This window comes from Macaca fascicularis, chromosome 16 (assembly GCF_037993035.2).
Source record: "Macaca fascicularis isolate 582-1 chromosome 16, T2T-MFA8v1.1".
In the NCBI taxonomy this organism is placed as follows: domain Eukaryota; kingdom Metazoa; phylum Chordata; class Mammalia; order Primates; family Cercopithecidae; genus Macaca; species Macaca fascicularis.
In genome coordinates this window covers 7,677,751-7,695,348 of record NC_088390.1, presented here as the reverse complement: position 1 = coordinate 7,695,348, position 17,598 = coordinate 7,677,751, and the positions used below count along the sequence as shown (strand labels likewise).

General features: G+C 52.1%; 2 protein-coding genes across 8 annotated transcripts; one reads left to right on the top strand and one right to left on the bottom strand.

Annotated features, from left to right (window-relative positions):
* Positions 1–8,261: 8,261 nt before the first annotated feature.
* Positions 8,262–15,421, bottom strand: SHBG (sex hormone binding globulin). Of its 7 annotated transcripts, none has more exons than XM_065532678.2 (9): positions 15,246–15,421; positions 14,340–14,486; positions 11,134–11,225; positions 10,771–10,969; positions 10,279–10,440; positions 9,892–10,051; positions 9,625–9,761; positions 8,674–8,881; positions 8,262–8,430 (listed from the first exon to the last, which is right to left on the bottom strand). In XM_065532678.2, the coding sequence occupies exons 2-9, from the start codon at positions 14,394–14,396 to the stop codon at positions 8,282–8,284; spliced, it is 1,164 nt and encodes a 387-aa protein (XP_065388750.1). In that variant the 5' UTR covers positions 14,397–14,486; positions 15,246–15,421; the 3' UTR covers positions 8,262–8,281. The 7 variants fall into 7 exon arrangements, with proteins under 7 accessions (XP_065388750.1, XP_065388751.1, XP_065388747.1 ...); XM_065532679.2 differs by having other exon boundaries at positions 10,771–10,960; XM_065532675.2 differs by lacking the exon at positions 15,246–15,421 and having other exon boundaries at positions 10,771–10,960; positions 13,598–14,486.
* A 113-nt stretch (positions 15,422–15,534) lies between these two features.
* SAT2 (spermidine/spermine N1-acetyltransferase family member 2) lies at positions 15,535–17,183 on the top strand. The gene is made up of 6 exons (XM_005582784.3): positions 15,535–15,826; positions 16,001–16,052; positions 16,189–16,272; positions 16,371–16,472; positions 16,622–16,662; positions 16,803–17,183. The coding sequence occupies exons 1-6, from the start codon at positions 15,761–15,763 to the stop codon at positions 16,968–16,970; spliced, it is 513 nt and encodes a 170-aa protein (XP_005582841.1). The 5' UTR covers positions 15,535–15,760; the 3' UTR covers positions 16,971–17,183.
* Positions 17,184–17,598: the final 415 nt, after the last annotated feature.

Genomic DNA, 17,598 nt, shown 5'->3' with positions numbered 1-17,598 from the left:
AAGAAGCACTGAAGTGGCCCAGCCTCCATTTGGAAAGATGAGACCTGGTCCGATCCTCAAGACATAAAGCTTAGCAAACACAGCCAGGGGTGGTCTCCGGATTCCTGGCTCAGTCTCTGCCCTGTACCCCATGTTCACTTGGAAAGAAAGAAAGAAATATCTTCTGTGCACCGTAGGGGGTTTATGGAGTAAGGATGAGATACCTGTTGCTCCCTTCCTTGCTGTCTTCTGCAGGTTTGGAGGAGGGGATGGAGGAGGAGGGAGGGGCCTCAGCATTAAATGCAACATTGGTGTTCTGAGGGAAACAGGCTGAGAAAGGGGAGATCTAAAAAATCTCTGGGAAAATACCCATTACAAACCTCCAGCCTTTTCCTGGAGCCCACCTTTCCCACCAGCATCTCCAGAAGGGAACCAGGGCATGAGAGCCTCTCTCTCATATCTAAACCTTATCCTGAGGTCTGTACCTGTCGATCTCCTTCCCCTCAGTTCATGCAATTCCAGGGACTTAGAGGTCTGGGTTCCCAACAAAATGGGTGTTTGCAAAGACAAGAACAAGGAGAGAGAAGAATTCTGAAACAAAGATATGGGGGGAGAAGAGAATGGAAAAGTGCTGTTTAATGGGGACAGAGTCTCAGTTGTTGTTTTTTTTTTTTTTTTTTGAGACGGAGTCTCGCTCTGTAGCCCAGGCTGGAGTGCAGTGGCCGGATCTCAGCTCACTGCAAGCTCCGCCTCCCGGGTTCACGCCATTCTCCGGCCTCAGCCTCCCGAGTAGCTGGGACTACGGGCGCTGCCACCTCACCCGGCTATTTTTTGTATTTCTTAGTAGAGACGGGGTTTCACCGTGTTAGCCAAGATGGGAGTCTCAGTTTTATAAAGATGAAAAGAGTTCTGGAAATGACTGGCCGGGCTCGGTGGCTCAAGCCTGTAATCCCAGCACTTTGGGAGGCCAAGATGGGCGGATCACGAGGTCAGGAGATCGAGACCATCCTGGCTAACACGGTGAAACCCCGTTTCTACTAAAAAATACAAAAAAAAAAAAAAAACTAGCCGAGCGGGGTGGAGGGCGCCTGTAGTCCCAGCTACTCGGGAGGCTGAGGCAGGAGAATGGCGTAAACCTGGGAGGCGGAGCTTGCAGTGAGCTGAGATCCGGCCACTGCACTCCATCCAGCCTGGGTGACAGAGCGAGACTCCGTCTCAAAAAAAAAAAAAAAAAGTTCTGGAAATGGATGGTGGTGATGGTTGCACAACATCGTGAATGGAGTTAATGCCACTGAAATGTACACTTAGAAATGGTTAAGATGGGCTGGGCATGGTGGCTCAAGCCTGTAATCCCAGCACTTTGGGAGGCCGAGACGGGCGGATCACGAGGTCAGGAGATCGAGACCATCCTGGCGAACACGGTGAAACCCCGTCTCTACTAAAAAATACGAAAAACTAGCCAGGCGAGGTGGCGGGCGCCTGTAGTCCCAGCTACTCGGGAGGCTGAGGCAGGAGAATGGCGTAAACCCGGGAGGCGGAGCTTGCAGTGAGCCGAGATAGCGCCACTGCACTCCAGCCTGGGCAACAGAACGAGACTCCGACTCAAAAAAAAAAAAAAAAAGAAATGGTTAAGATGACAGGAGGCTGAGGCAGGACAATTGCTTGAACCTGGGAGGCGGAGGTTGCAGTAAGCCGAGATCGCAGCACTGCACTCCAGCTTGGGCAACACAGCAAGACTCCATCTCAAAAAAAAAAAAAAAAAAAAAAGCCGGGCGCGGTGGCTCAAGCCTGTAATCCCAGCACTTTGGGAGGCTGAGACGGGCGGATCACGAGGTCAGGAGATCGAGACCATCCTGGCTAACACTGTGAAACCCCGTCTCTACTAAAAAATACAAAAAACTAGCCGGGCGAGGTGGTGGGCGCCTGTGGTCCCAGTTACTCCGGAGGCTGAGGCAGGAGAATGGCGTAAACCCGGGAGGCGGAGCTTGCAGTGAGCTGAGATCCGGCCACTGCACTCCAGCCTGGGCGACAGAGCCAGACTCAGTCTCAAAAAAAAAAAAAAAAAAAAAAAGAAGGTTAAGATGGGCCAGACATGGTGGCTCACGCCTGTAATCCCAGCACTTTGGGAGGCCAAGGCGGGCGTATCATGAGGTCAGGAGATCCAGACCATCGTCACTACCACGGCGAAACCGCATCTCTACTAAAAATACAAAAAAATCAGCCAGGCGTGGTGGCGGGCGCCTTGAGTCCCAGCTACTCGGGAGGTTGAGGCAGGAGAATGGCGTGAATCCAGGAGGTGGAGCTTGCAGTGAGCCGAGATAGTACCACTTCACTCCAGCCTGGGCTACAGAGAGAGACTCTGTCTCAAAAAAAAGAAAAAGAAACCCCATCTCTACTAAAAATACAAAAATTAGCTGACCACGGTGGCTCACGCCTGTAATCATAGTACTTTGGGAGGCCAAGGTGGGCGGATCACCTGAGGTCAGGAGTTCGAGACCAGCCTGGCCAACATGGTGAAATCCCATCTCCACTAAAAATACAAAATTTATCACGCCTGTAATCCCAGCTACTCAGGAGGCTGAGGCAGGAGAATTGCTTGAACCCAGGAGGCAGACGTTGCAGTGAGCAGAGATCACACCACTGCACTCTAGCCTGGGTGACAGAACAAGACACGGTCTCAAAAAAAAAAAAAAAAAAGAAAGAAAAAATTAGCCAGGCATAGTGGTGCATGCCTGTAGTCCCAGCTACTGGGGAGGCTGAGGTGAGAGGATTACTTGAGCCCAGAAGGCTACAGTGAGCCATGATTGCACCAATGTACTCCAGCCTGGGCAACAGAATGAGATCCTGTCTCAAAAACAAAAAAAGGGAGGCTGGGCACGGTGGCTCACACCTGTAATCCCAGCACTTTGGGAGGAGGCGGGCAGATCACAAGGTCAGGAGATTGAGACCATCCTGGCTAACACGGTGAAACCCCGTCTCTACTGAAAATACAAAAAATTAGCTGGGCATGGTGGTGGGTGCCTGTAATCCCAGCTACTTGGTAGGCTGAGGCAAGAGAATCTCTTAAACCTGGGAGGCAGAGGTTGCAGTGAGCCGAGATCATGCCACTGCACTCCAGCCTGGGCAACAGAATGAGACTCCGTCTCAAAAAAAAAAAAGAAGAAGAAGAAGGAAAAGAAGAATAGATAACAAGATAAAGTTTATTCACTGACCAGATCAAGCTCCAACTACTCAGCAGGACACACAAGGCCACATAGCCCAAGGAGCCCCCATCTGCCCTCACTCCATCTCAGCCTGCCCATGGTTCAGCCACATCACACGCCCTCCCTCATCTTTCATACCCAGCAGGCTCAGACTAATATGTCAAGAACTATGTGTGAGATTAATAAGAATGACATTTCTCATATATATTGAGATATATATATATCATATATTGAGTACTTTCTGTATGCCAAACACTATGCTAGACATTAAAATGTCTACATGATTTCATCAAATCTTCACAGCAACCTTCTAAGATAAACTTCCCATTTTATAGATGGGGAAACAGTAATAGAGGTTTAATCATTTGTTCAACTTCACACATCTAACAACTCATTCATTTTGTTTTTTTTATTTTTTTGTTTTCTTGTTCCAGAGTCTCACTCTGTTGCCCAGGCTGGAGTGCAGTGGTGCAGTCTCAGCTCACTGCAACCTCCGCCTCCCGGGTTCAAGGGATTCTCCTGCCTCAGCCTCCCCAGTAGCTGGGATTACAGGGGCCTGCCACCATGCCCAGCTAATTTTTTGTATTTTTAGTAGAGATGGGGTTTCACCATGCTGGCCAGGCCAGTCTTAAACTCCTGACTTCAGGTGATCCGTTCACCTTGGCCTCCCAAAGTGCTGGGATTACAGGCATGAGCCACCTTGTCCAGTCATAACTCATTTCTTTGATGGTCCATAGTAGAACTAGCAACCAGGTTCCTTGGCATCTCAGATACCTCTGCTAAAGCATTTCACATGTCTGTCTCTCTCTCTCAAGACCCTGGTTCTGCCCGAGCATGGTGGCTCATGCCTGTAATCCCAGCACTTTGGGAGGCCAAGGTGGGCGGATCACCTGAGGTCGGGAGTTTGAGACCAGCCCAGCCAACATGGTGAAACCTTGTCTCTACTAAAAATACAAAAATTAGCCAGGCGTGTTGGTGCATGCCTGTAAGCTCAGCTACTTGAGAGGGTGAGCAGGAGAATCACTTGAACCCAGGACGCAGAAGTTGCAGTGAGCCAAGATCGTGCCATCGCACTCCAGCCTGGGCAACAGAGCAAGACAAAAGAAAAAAAAAAAAAGGCCGGGCACGGTGGCTCACGCCTGTAATCCCAGCACTTTGGGAGGCCGAGGCAGGCTGATTACCTGAGGTCAGGAGTTCGAGACCAGCCTGGTCAACATGGTGAAACCCCGTCTCTACTAAAAATACAAAAATTAGCCAGGTATGGTGGCGCATGCCTGTAATCCCATGTACTTGGGAGGCTGAGGCAGGAGAATACTTGAGCCTGGGAGATGGAGGTTTCAGTGAGCTGAGATCGTGCCACTGTACTGCAGCCTGACCGAAACAGCGAGACTCTGTCTCAAAAGAAAAAAAAAGACCCTAGTTCTCCAGGGCCAGTACCAAGTTTTATTCATCTTTAGATTCCCTGTGGTGGACTACACAGTGTTTGGCCAATGTATCAGCAGCCAATACATGTTAATTGAAAGAAAGTTTGGTGGGGGAGGTGGGCAGCAAGGAGGGGGAGAGAGAGAGAGAGGCAGTGGGTAGGATGGAGTGAGTGGGTAGATCAGGCCCAGAGGCTTCAGGGTGTGCTGCCAAGCTCTGAAAAGTTTTTGGGGGTGTGGGGAAGGCAGGGGACACTGGGCAGGCATCGTAGGTGCCCTTGGTGGGGGCCTGGCAAAGTCGATGTCAAAGCGAAGTTGGTCTTAATGAAAGAGTGTAGACAGCTCTGGATGGTAATCAGGAATCCTGGAATCTAGGGCAGGCTGGGGATAGAGAGGTTGGGGGCCCAGTGTCCTGGAGAGGGTGGGGTGGAGGGAGGAGAGAAAAGCCAGCTCCGGGGAGATTCCAGGGACAAAAGGTCAGGATGTTGGCACTTGGAACAATCCCCTTGGTGGGTACCCAGGTGCATCCGGGCTCTTTAACCCCCCTCCCTGCTGGCTCGCACTCCACAGGCCTCCACAGGATGACTTCTTTTCATTATTCAGGTCTCTGCTCAAGTGACTTCCCTGACCACCCAGCTAATGTTGCCCCTCCCCTCCCCCTCCTATTATATTACAGGATTTTATTCCCTTTATTGCTCTGAGCACTATCTGAAATAATCCTGCTTATTTATTTGTGTTCTTGTTTGTGTCTACTTCCCCTCTACTATATTATAAGTTCCATCAGAGTGGGGATGGTATTTGTCCTTTTCTTTTTTTCTTTTCTTTTTCTTTTCTTTTTTTTTTTTTTGAGATGGAGTCTCGCTCTGTTGCCCAGGCTGGTGTGCAGTGGTGTGATCTCCACTGGCTGCAAGCTCCGCCTCCCGGGTTCACGCCATTCTCCTGCCTCAACCTCCCAAGTAGCTGGGACTACAGGTGCCCGCCACCACGCCTGGCTAATTTTTTGTATTTTTAGTAGACATGGGGCTTCACTGTGTTAGCCAGGATGGTCTCGATCTCCTGACCTCATGATCTGCCCGCCTCGGCCTCCCAAAGTGCTGGGATTCCAGGCGTGAGCCACCATGCCCGGCCTGATTGTCCTTTTCACCAACAAATCCTCAGTATCTAGAACAGCGCCTGGTACTAAGCAGATGCTCAGGTGGCCTAGGTTAACCCTCAACATCAACAAGGGGCCAGAGTTAAATTTGATGCCCTCTCCATGCTGAAGGCTCCGCTATAAACCCTGCTGGCTGGGTGGAGGCAGTTGTAGATCCTGAGAGAGCCTATAGGGTCAAGATTAGGAGAGGTACAAAGTGGGGCTTGGGACTTGTGTCTTCTACCCTAGAGACTCCCCAGGGCCTCCTTCCCCCCGGGTCATTTAGGTCCTGGCTGATCCCTGCAGAAAGGGACAGCAGCTCCAGTGAGTGACTCAGCCTGCTGCCTGGGTTACTGGTGAAAAGATTCTTGTAAGAAACTAGGAGGCTTGGGTACTGGGATTCTCATGGGGTCTAGAGATGAGGTACGCTTTAACCTAATGGTTCTTTTTAAGTTTTTTTTTTTTTTTTTTTTTGACACAGTCTCACTCTGTCACTCAGGTTGGAGTGCAGTGGCGTGATCTCAGCTCACTGCAAACTCCACCTCCTGGGTTCAAGCAATTCTCCTACCTCAGCCTCCCAAGTAGCTGGGACTACAGGTGCCCACCACCTCGCCTGGCTAGTTTTTTGTATTTTTTAGTAGAGACGGGGTTTCACCGTGTTAGCCAGGATGGTCTCGATCTCCTGACCTCGTGATCCACCCGTCTCGGCCTCCCAAAGTGCTGGGATTACAGGCTTGAGCCACCGCGCCCGGCTAATTTTTGCATTTTTAGTAGAGATGGGATTTCACTGTGTTGGCCAGGTTGGTCTCAAACTCCTGACTTCAGGTGATCCGCCCGCCTCGGCCTCCCACAGTGCTGGGATTAAAGGTGTGAACCACCCCACCTGGCTAACCTAATGGTTCTTGAGAGGAAAGAGGATGGAGGGCTTGAGCCCCAGGGCTCCTTAGTAGGCTGGGAGCTTTGGACTAGGACACAGGGGTTCCTAAGGGGGCTGAAGACTGGAAGCTGGGGAGGGGGTGGGGGCTAGCGGCTTGGACACGAAGGTTCCCCAGGGAGGGATGCTGGGGCACCAGCATTCTCCAGAGGTCTGTGGTTGAGAGCTGGGTCACCATATTCTTTGAGGGCAGAGATATTCCCGAATCTGTCTGTTTTTCCCAGCTGGGACCAGCACAAGCCAGTTCTTGCTTAATGGAGTAGAGACAAATTCGTCTGTGAACGCAGCAAGTGGACCAAGACTAGGAGAGAGAGGTGACTTTCTCCCTGTGCTCTCCTCCCTTTCTCTTTCTCCCTGCCTCCACCCCTTTTTCCAGAACCCCTACCCGCATCTGTCTGTGACCCTCTCACGCCCCCTGCTGCTCCTTCCCTGGGCAGCAATGGCCAGTCCAAGGACCAGATGACTGAGATGTCAAAATCCCATCTCTTTTCTTCCTCCTGATCCCTCTGGACCAGCCACAGAGGCAGGAAACTGGAGTCTCAAAGGGAGTAACTTCTGCGGAACGAGGTGGGTCCTGGCTTCCAGAAAGTGACCTGTATCCAGAGTATGTCTGTCTGTCGGGGTTTTTGCTGGGATCTCAGCCTAAGAAGTCCTCATTTCCAGCCGGACGCGATGGCTCGCGCCTGTAATCCCAGCACTTTGGGAGGCCGAGGCAGGAGGATCACCCAAGGTCAGGAGTTCTAGACCAGCCTAGCCAACATGGTGAAACCCCATCTCTACTAAAAATACAAAAAATTAGCCGGGGGTGGTGGTGCACGCCTGTAATCCCAGCTACTCGGGAGGCTGAGGCAAAAGAATCGCTTGAACACAGGAGGCAGAGGTTGCTGTGAGCCAAGATCACACCATTGTACTCCAGCCTGGGCAACAAGAGCAAAACTCTGTCTCAAAACAAAACAAAACAAAACAAAAAAAGAAGTCCTCATTTCCTCAGAGAACCTCTCCTTGACGTTCAGACTAAGGCCTCCTAGTCTCCATGTTTTATTTTTCTTTTCTTTTCTTTTCTTTTTTTTTTTTTTTGAGACAGTCTTGCTCTGTCGCCCAGGCTGGAGTGCAGTGACATTATCTCGACTCACTGCAAGCTCTGCCTCCCGGGTTCACACCATTCTCCTGCCTCAGCCTCCTGAGCAGCTGGGACTACAGGCGCCCACCACCACACCCGGCTAATTTTTTTTTGTATTTTTAGTAGAGACGGGGTTTCACCACGTTAGCCAGGATAGTCTCGATCTCCCGACCTCGTGATCTGCCTGCCTCGGCCTCCCAAAGTGCTGGGATTACAGGCGTAAGCTACTGCTCGCGGCCAGTCTCCATGTTTTCACAACTCTCCGATTCTCCTTTATCAGTGCTTCCAACTATCGACTTATTAGTTAGTCTTTGATGGATGTCTGCTTCCCTATGGGACTGTGGGCACCAAGAGGGTAGGAACCAGAGTGTTTGTGCTCATCAAGACAACTCAATGCTTGGCACAGTGCCTGGTACGTTACTAGTGCACAGTGAATATTTGTTGAATAAATGAATAATAAGTAACTTTCAAAGGGGGTTCTTAGGTGGACCTTTAATGGGAAGCGTCAGTGCCATTGCCTGGGCTCTGGGGACAGCTGTGAGTCCAGATCTCATGGCTTCTGTTCAGGGCCCGGTCCACATCCAGCCTCTGACCTTGTGCCCAAAGGCCATGCAGGCAAAAAGAGGTGGACGAGTCTTCTCCTAGAGGGAGATAGTGCAAAGGTGGCATTAGAAGAGTAAGGTGGCTCAGATTCAGAATCTTCTCCCCACTTTTCCACTACTCCAACCTGAGTTTTCAGAAGCACTACCTCCCACTGCCCGCTATCTTCTTCTTGCGGCCTATTCTTCTTCCCTCCCAGAGGTTTCCTTCCCCTCAAAATGTGCCCCCTCCCTTGAGCTGTTTCCAATGGTGTGCTCATGAACTTGAACATCATTCTCTCTTACCTGGTAAAGCCCCCAGGAAGAGACGCCCTTGAGGCTTGGCCCAGAGGTTAAGGAGGGAAGCCAAGCCTAAGGGAGGCAGGGCAAGGACCTCCATCTTTGGTCCTTGGCTCAAGACCACCCTGGACATACTCAGCTTCAGCTGAAGAGGGAGTCCCAAGACCAGGGGCAGATCCATCCCTGGGCCCGACCCAGAAGACAGCACCACCTTCTGCAGAGTGTGTGGGAAAGGGACGATAGAGAGGGAGGGAAGAATGAGCAGGGACTACTGCCTGTGGCCTCACCCCTAGCTGCCTTAATTCTGCCTCTTCGCTATGCCTCCACCTACTGGCCATTTTCACCACTTAAATCCTGCCCTAATTTTTTTTGGCTTGACCCTTTTTGAAACCACACCTACCCCAAGTAAATAAACAGTCTAAGTCAAAACTGTTTGCTTGCTGTAGGCAGCTTCAAGATATGTCCCTTGCCCCTACCACCCACCTGAGTGCCATCCGTAAACCTTATTTTTATTTTTATTTTTTTTGAGACAGGGTCTCACTGTGGTCCAGGTCAGAGTGCAGTGGCACCATCATATATCACTGCAGCCTCAAACTCCTGGGCTCAAGTAAACCTCCTGCCTCAGGCTCCTAAGTAGCCAGGGCAGCAGACATGTGCTACTATGCCTGGCTAATTTTTTTTTTTTTTTTTTTGACAGAGGTCTCTGCTATGTTGCCCAGGCTGATGTCAAACTCCTGGCCTCAAGTGATCCTCTGGTCTTGGCCTCCAGCACCTGGGATTACAGGCATGCACCACCATGCCTGGCTAATTATTAATGAAAAACAATTTTGTGGAGCCAGAGTCTTGCTATGTTCCCTCGGCTGGAAGTCTTCCTAATATTGACATTTTGGACTCCCCTCTTCCCTCATTGCTCCAGGCTCCACTGAATACAGGCAGCGCCCCATTGTCCCCCTTTACTTGATCTTGGAGGTGGAGACTGAGCCAAGATGGGTTCTCCGGTGTCCCAAGAGAAAGAAGGTGGCCTGAGCCTACTGCCTGCTTGAGTCCCAGGTCCAAAGAGAAGGCCCAGGGCTCTGCATGAGGCTGGGGAATGTCTGTGGGGAGAAATGATTATCCTGAGGCCTCAAAGCTGGAGCTTCAAGGAGGAAAGGGGCCAGTGGTGGAGGGAGACAGAGGCAGGCTGAGCTGACCAGGGTGGGAAAAACACACTCCAAGGAAATCTACCTTGGAGATTGAATTCTGCATGAGTCCCTGGAGGGAGAAATATCCCGGGATTTGATTCTACATCACAGCTTCTGAGGCTACTGGGGGCAGATGCTGAGATCTCGGCCTGTTTGTCCAGCCAGGAATCCCGGCGCAGGCAGCCATCCAGGGCAGGAACTAGCTGGAGTGTGACAGAGGTAAGATATGGGGATGTAGAAATCAGGGCATCGGAGCCCCAGTCCTGGCCACTCTGCCCTCAGTTTACTCTCTTCCGAGCATTTGGCCTCCCTCTTGCAGCTCTCAACCCATCCCCTCTCCCTAAAATCTTGGACTTAGATTCCCATGGCCACCCACCCAGCAGTGCTTTATGGAGCCTTGGCTAGGGTTCCACCCCTGGGATGTAGTTACCGGCAACCGAAGGTTGGAAGCGGGGAAGAACAGCCCCCCAAGTGCAATCCTCATGATGGGATGGCGTTTGCTGGTCAGGGGCCCAGAGACCTGTCTCAGGCGCAGCACCTCCTCCCCATCCACCTTCAGTAGCACAGAGTCCCCATCCATCTTGACTTCCACCTGCAGGAAGGTGGGAAGCAGAATCAGAGGACCCTGGGATCTGTCTCTGCCACCTTCCTGTGAGGCAGCCTAGTACTATAGTGGAAAGAACATGCCTTAAAGAAGCAGCTAGCATCCTTGGCCGTGGGTCAGTCAGGTCTTGTCACTTATGTACTGACTGAGCCTTAGAATTCCCATCAGAAAAGATGGGGCCAAGAATAGCTACTTTGTGGGAGTTCGTGTGGATTAAATGAGATGACAGTGGTAAAGGGATGCCCAATAACTTGGTTTCGTTCCCTTTCCTCAGACCAGCTCCAGACATCCCTCCCTTGAGGACCAGAGCTAGCTTACCTGGTGCCATCTCCCGTCATCCAGTCGTGGTCCAGCACCCACCGTAAGCTGGGCCCAGTAATTGTGCAGTTGGATCTCAGGCCTGCCGTCCCGAAGTCCCAGCATAAACCAGTCATCCTTAGGGTTGGTATCCCCATAAAAAATCACTCCCTCTGGGTCCCAGGTTCGAACCTCAAAGGAGGAGGAGGTTCTGGAAGGACTCAGAGGGAAAAGATTGTGTATGTCATGTGCCCTTTGAGAGCCAGTGAGGGTTTGGGGGACACGGTGTTCACAGATAAGGAAAGGAAGACAGGGAAAAGAGAACAGCTGATGGAGATGGGGCAGAGCCAGGGGACTGGGTCAAGGGCTAGGTCAACCCCATACTTTGTGATCTTGGTGAGGTCAAAGGTCATGACAGCAGCAGGCTCTTGTCCTGGGCCATTGCTGAGGTGGACAGCCGGAGGGTCCTGCACCCTCTATCAGAAAGAGAAAACAAACAAGGCTGAGTAGGGACATGTCAGAGACAGACAGAGGGAGAGGCCCTGCTACAGGGCCAGAGGAGGAGAGAAGGGAAGACTCCATGGACTGAGAGCCGTGTCCCGCTCCTGCACCTGGGTGGGGAGAACAGGTCTCAGGGCCCATCCCTGGTGGGTGTGATGCAGTAGTAGCAACAGCAGCAACAGCAGCCGGCGCGAGGTGGCCATTGGGCCTCTGCTCTCCATAATCAGCCACTGTCCACTCGGCGGCTCAGACAACTCTTGGGAGAATGTGTAGAGGCAGGCAGCCTTGTGTGTAGGCGGTGGAGGGTTAAAGGTTGCCCGGAGGGAGGGGGTAAAGGAAACAGGGGCACTGACCCTTGACCCCTGCCCAGGGGCCAGCTACCACCCCTCTGGGGATCAATGGGGTGAAGGACAGAGTCCCCTCCACTATCATCCTCCACTGCCTAGAAAATTTCTGAATTGGGAGAGGATATTCCATCTCCCCTCTCCTCCTCTAGGGCCTGGTCTAGGTCCTCCAAGATTTCCGTACACGTGGGGAGGCTGCATTCACAGGCCTGTGGTCTAGAAACAGTCCTGCCCTGCGTCCCAAGTAGCATCCTGTATCAGGACTAGAAATGAGATAATGGAATCCTAAATTTCTAGCTGAGTGACCTTGGGCAAGTCACTTCACCTTTGTGCTTCAGCGTTCTTGTCTGTAAAATGAGGAAAATAATACTTTACAGGGTGACTGTGAAAGAAGGTTCATTGAGAAAATGCAGGCACAGTGCCTGGCATCTGGTCTGAACTCCTCCCCCAGTCTTTTCCCAGGCCTCTGAGGCCTGTCTGCCAGGAAGGTATTGTCTGTGTGTATGATTCAGTGAATATTAAGAAGGGACCTACCCCCGCCTCCCAGTTATCTTCCCTTATCCATTTATTACGGGGCCTAAACAGTCTAGCAGTAGAAATTCATCACCCACTCCCTGACCCATTTTATTTTATTTTATTTTATTTTATTTTAGACAGAGTCTTGTTCTGTCACTCAGGCTGGAGTGCAGTGGCGTGATCTCGGCTCACTGCTGCCTCTGCCTCTCGAGGCACCCTCTCAAGCGACCCTCCTATCTCAGCCTCCTGAGTAGTTGGGACTACAGGTGCACGCACCACCATGCCCAGTTAATTTTTTTGTATTTTTAGTAGAGACGGGGATTTCACCATGTCGGCCAGGCTGGTCTCAAACCTCTGACCTCAAATGATCCGCCCACATCAGCCTCCCAAAGTACTTGGATTACAGGCGTTAGCCACAAGGCCCAACCCTCCCTGACCCATTTTATTTTATTTATTTATTTTGAGATGGAGTTTCGCTCTTGTTGCCCAGGCTGGAGTGCAATGGCATAATCTCGGCTCACTGTACCCTCCACCTCCCAGGTTCAACCAATTATCCTGTCTCAGGATCCCGAGTAGCTGGGATTAAAGGCATACGCCATCACACTTGGCTAATTTTTGTATTTTTAGTAGAGAGGGGATTTCACCATGTTGGTCAGTTTGGTCTCAAACTCCTGATCTCATGTGATCCACCTGCCTCTGTCTCCCAAAATGCTGGGATTACAGGCGTGAGCCACTGCGCCACCCCGTGACCCATTTTAAAATGCAAATGACACACCGGGCTCCGTGGCTCACATCTGTAATCCTAGCACCTTGGGAGGCTGAGGCAGGCAGATCACTTGAGGTCAAGAGTTCCAGACCAGCCTGGCTAACATGGTGAAACCCCATCTCTACTAAAAATACAAAACTTAGCCAGGTGTGGTTGCCCATGCCTGTAATCCCAGCTACTCCGCAGGTGAGGCAGGAGAATCGCTTGAACCCAGGAGGGAGAGGTTGCAGTGAGCCAATATCGCACCACTGCACTCCAGCCTGAGTGACAGAGTGAGAATCCGTCGGAAGGAAGGAAGGAAGGAAGGAAGGAAGGAAGGAAGGAAGGAAGGAAGCAAGGAAGGGAGGGAGGGAGGGAGGGAGGGAGGGAGGGAGGGAGGAAGGAAGGAAGGAAGGAAGGAAGGAAGGAAGGAAGGAAGGAAGGAAGGAAGGAAGGAAAAAAAAAAATTAGCCAGGCATGCCGGTGCGCGACTGCAGTCCCAGCTACTCCGGAGGCTAAGGCAGGAGGATCGCTTGAACTCGGGCGGTGGAGGCTGCAGTGAGCGGAGATCGCGCCACTGCACCCCAGCCTGGGCGACAAAGCAATACTCCATCTCCAAAAGTAAATAAATAAATAAATAAATAAAACATTTTAAAAATGCAAATGCCGCCGAGATGTAACACTTCATCCTACTCAAGAGCTGCAGGAAACAGCTTTCAGAGCTGGGGGTCTTAAGGCTTACCCAGGGTCTCGGGGGCTGAGTGAGCCTGAGGCTAAAGCAGGTTATCACCGCATACGTCAATTTAAAAAGCACTGCCGGGGAGCCTTTGAACCACGGGGTAACTCGATCGAGGTTGGGACACCCACACAACCGCAAGGAAGCCGCCGCACTCCAACCTTGACCTCTACCAGGGGCCCAGTCACAAGATCCAGCTGTCGGGGGTGTGACTTGGGGGGGGCGGGGCTGCGCCTGTTCTTCAAGCTGATTGGTTGACGTTGTGCCCCCTGCTGCGACAGAATTAGAGGGGGTGGGGCTTTGCCCGGCCATGAGGACCTCCTCGCTGGCCCACTCTCTCCGCCTGGACGGCACCGGAATCCCAGCCCCACTTCCCAGGCCGCGGCTACCCCGCCGCCCCCCGCCACTCCCCGCCACTCCCTCTGGAACCAGAGGGCCATGGACTTGTACAAGGCCCTAGGAGCCGGAGATCTGACGGAAGCTGAGGGCTGGCATTTCTTCCGCTTTGAAGGAGAGGCGACCAGAAAGTTGGCAGGAAAGTGAGGCCATCCCCAGGGGGATCTCTCTCTTGAGTTTCTCCTACCCCACCAGCTCAAGCACTCTTCAGAAACTATTTCCACAAACACTGACGCTGAGGTTTCCCTGGAGGAAGGAGGGTTGGGGGTGCCTATCCTCAAGTACTGGAAGAGTAGAATTGAGGGAGAGACCTTTCTTCCTTGTTGAGGGTGAAAAATAAGAATTGCATGACCTGACGTGGTGTTGGGTCGATAAGGTGATAAGCCTCAGCCACTCCAAGACCCTTCATGAGTGTTCTGGTCAGCAGAAGTTACTCCTTGGGGAATGGGTGGGCCCAAGATGACCTTTACCCTCAGTGGGCTGGAGTCTTGGCTCTGCCCTGTGGAATATAGGGAAAAGAAGAGCAAGGGACAACCTTGTGGGTCATATTTGGGACCCAGGCAAAGACCTCAAATGTCTGAACTGAGCTGTACCAGATCCAAGACTGAGGCAGGCTCATCCCTCAGCCGACAGAACAAGTTGCCACCTCGTGTTGGCATTGCAAGGGGTGCTGGGAGGCCAGGCGCAGTGGCTCATGCCTATAATCCTGACACTTTGGGAGGCTGAGGTGGGAGGATTGCTTGAGGCCAGGAGTTTAAGACCAACCTGGGCAACATGGCGTGATCCCGTATCTACCAAAAAAAAAAAAAAAAATTAGCCAGGCATAGTGGTGCACACCTGTGGTCCTAGCTACTCAGGAGGCTGAGGGGAAGAGGATCGCTTGAGCCCGGGAAGTTACGGCTATAATGAGCTATGATCAGGCCACTGTGTTACTTGGGCAACAGTGTGAGACCGTCTCGAAAAAAAAAAAAAAATTAGCCGGGAGTGCCGGTGCGCGACTGTAGTCCCAGCTACTCCAGAGGCTAAGGCAGGAGAATCGCTTGAACTCGGGAGGTAGAGGCTGCAGTGAGCAGAGATCGCGCCACTACACTCCAGCCTGGGAAACAAAGCAAGACTCGATCTCCAAAAACAAACAAACGAACGAATAAATAAATAAACAAAACATTTTTAAAAATGCATATGTCCTCAAGAGGTAACACTTCATCCTACTCAAGAGCTGCAGGAAACAGCTTTCAGAGCTGAGGGTCTTAAGGCTTACCCAGGGTCTGGGGGGGTGAGTGAGCCTGAGGCTAAAGCAGGTTATCACCACATACGTCAATTTAAAAAGCACTGCCGGGGAGCCTTTGAACCGCAGGGTAACTCGATCGAGGTTGGGACACCCACACAACCTCAAGGAAGCCGCCACACTCCAACCTTGACCTCTACCCAGGGGCCCAGTCACAAGATCCAGCTGTCGGGGGTGGGACTTGGGGGGGCGGGGCTGCGCCTGTTCTCCAAGCTGATTGGCTGACGGTTGTGCCCCCTGCTGCGACAGAATTCGAGGGGGTGGGGCTTTGCCCCGCAGTGAGGACCTCCTCGCTGGCCCACTCTCTCCGTCCTGACGGCACCGGAATCCCAGCCCCACTTCGCAGGCTGCTGCTACCCCGCCGTCCCGGCCACTCCCGCCACCCCGCTCTCCCAGGCTCTTCAGGATCCAAGCTTGTAGGCCCTTTAAAGGGTCTTGTTGCCGTTTGCGGGGCTGTGAGACTTTGGTCCTAGACAGTGGGGATCCGGATGGCTTCCGTGCGGATCCGAGAGGCCAAGGGGGGAGACTGTGGAGATATCCTGAGGCTGATTCGGGTGAAGAGAGGAGAGAGGGGAGAGGGGAGAAGGCCGGAAACCAGGGGGTCAGAGTGACGCGGCCAGAGCGGGGGCGCAGGAGGCGGGGGCGGGGGGAGGGGCTCGCCTTGGGACCCTGCTCGGGGAGCAGCGGGGCCCTTCTGCCCAAATCCAGCCTCCGTACTCACGCCTTAGGAACTAGCCGAGTTCGAAAACCTCTCCGATCAGGTGAAGATCAGTGAAGAAGGTGGGGACTCAGCGCCCAGGTTCTGGCGGAGGCTGGGGAGGAAATGAGGGATGGGTTCCCCAGGCGACAGCTCCAGGCTGGGCATAGACCCAGGTCCTCTTTCTCTATCTCTTTGTCACAACTCCAATCTCGGCAGCCCTGAGAGCAGATGGCTTTGGAGAGAATCCTTTCTATCACTGTTTGGTAGCAGAGATTCTTCCAGCGTCCGGGAAGCTACTGGGTAAGAGCAGCTGGGCCTTAGAAGTCCACCTCTCCAGCCGGCCTCAGAGGTCTCCCCACAGGCTCCCAGAAGCCGTACTCCTCTTTTCTCTCTCTCAGGGCCCTGCGTGGTGGGCTATGGAATATACTACTTCATCTACAGTACATGGAAGGGACGCACCATTTATCTGGAGGATATCTATGTGATGCCGGAATATCGGGGTACTGGGCAGAAGCTGAGGCGGGAGTGGGAACGAAGCACCCCACACACCCCACCATCATCCCCAGTCCCCAGATCCCAGCCTGTGTCCTTTTCTGATTCCCTTCAGCTCAAACAATAGATATTTTTTGCCTCTTTCTCTCCATAACAGGTCAAGGGATTGGTTCCAAAATAATCAAAAAGGTGGCTGAGGTGAGGAGAGGGTGGGGGTGACAAGTGAGGACCTAAAGAAGCAAGGGTATATGGAGGGGGAGGACCCGGGATGAATGAGGGAGGGAGAAAACCTTTTCCTTTTTTGACCCCAGAAAAGTTAGTGATGTTTTCTCCCACAGGTGGCCTTGGATAAGGGCTGCTCCCAATTCCGCCTGGCTGTCCTGGACTGGAACCAGAGGGCCATGGACTTGTACAAGGCCCTAGGAGCCCAAGATCTGACGGAAGCTGAGGGCTGGCACTTCTTCCGCTTTGAAGGAGAGGTGATGAGAAAGTTGGCAGGAAAGTGACACCATCCCCAGGGGGATCTCTCTCTTGAGTTTCTCCTTCCCCACCAGCTCAAGCACTCTTCAGAAACTATTTCCACAAACACTGACGCTGAGGCCTCTCTGGAGGAAGGAGGGTTGGGGGTGCCTATCCTCAAGTCCTGGAAGAGTAGAATTGAGGGAGAGACCTTTCTTCCTTGTTGAGGGTGAAAAATAAATATGAATTGCATGACCTGATGTGGCGTTGGGTCTTGTCTTCTCTTTCCTTTTTTATTTTCTTTCTTTTCTTCTTTTTTTTTTTTTTTTTTTTTTTTTTTACAGAGTCTCTGTCCCCCAGGCTGGAGTGCAGTGGTGTGAACTCAGCTCACTGCAACCTCGGCCTCATGGGTTCAAGCAATTCTTCTGCCTCAGCCTCCCGAATAGCTGGTACTACCGGTGCACACCACCATGCCTGGCTAATTTTTGTGTTTTTAGTAGAGACGGTGTTTCACCATACTGGCCGGGCTGGTCTGTAACTCCTGATCTTGTGATATGGCCGCCTCAACCTCGCAAAGTGCTTGTATTACTGGTGTGAGCCACTGCGCCCAGTCCAAAGTCTTTTTTTAATTTTTTAAATTTTTGTCCCCAAGCTGGAGTGCAATGGTTGGATCTT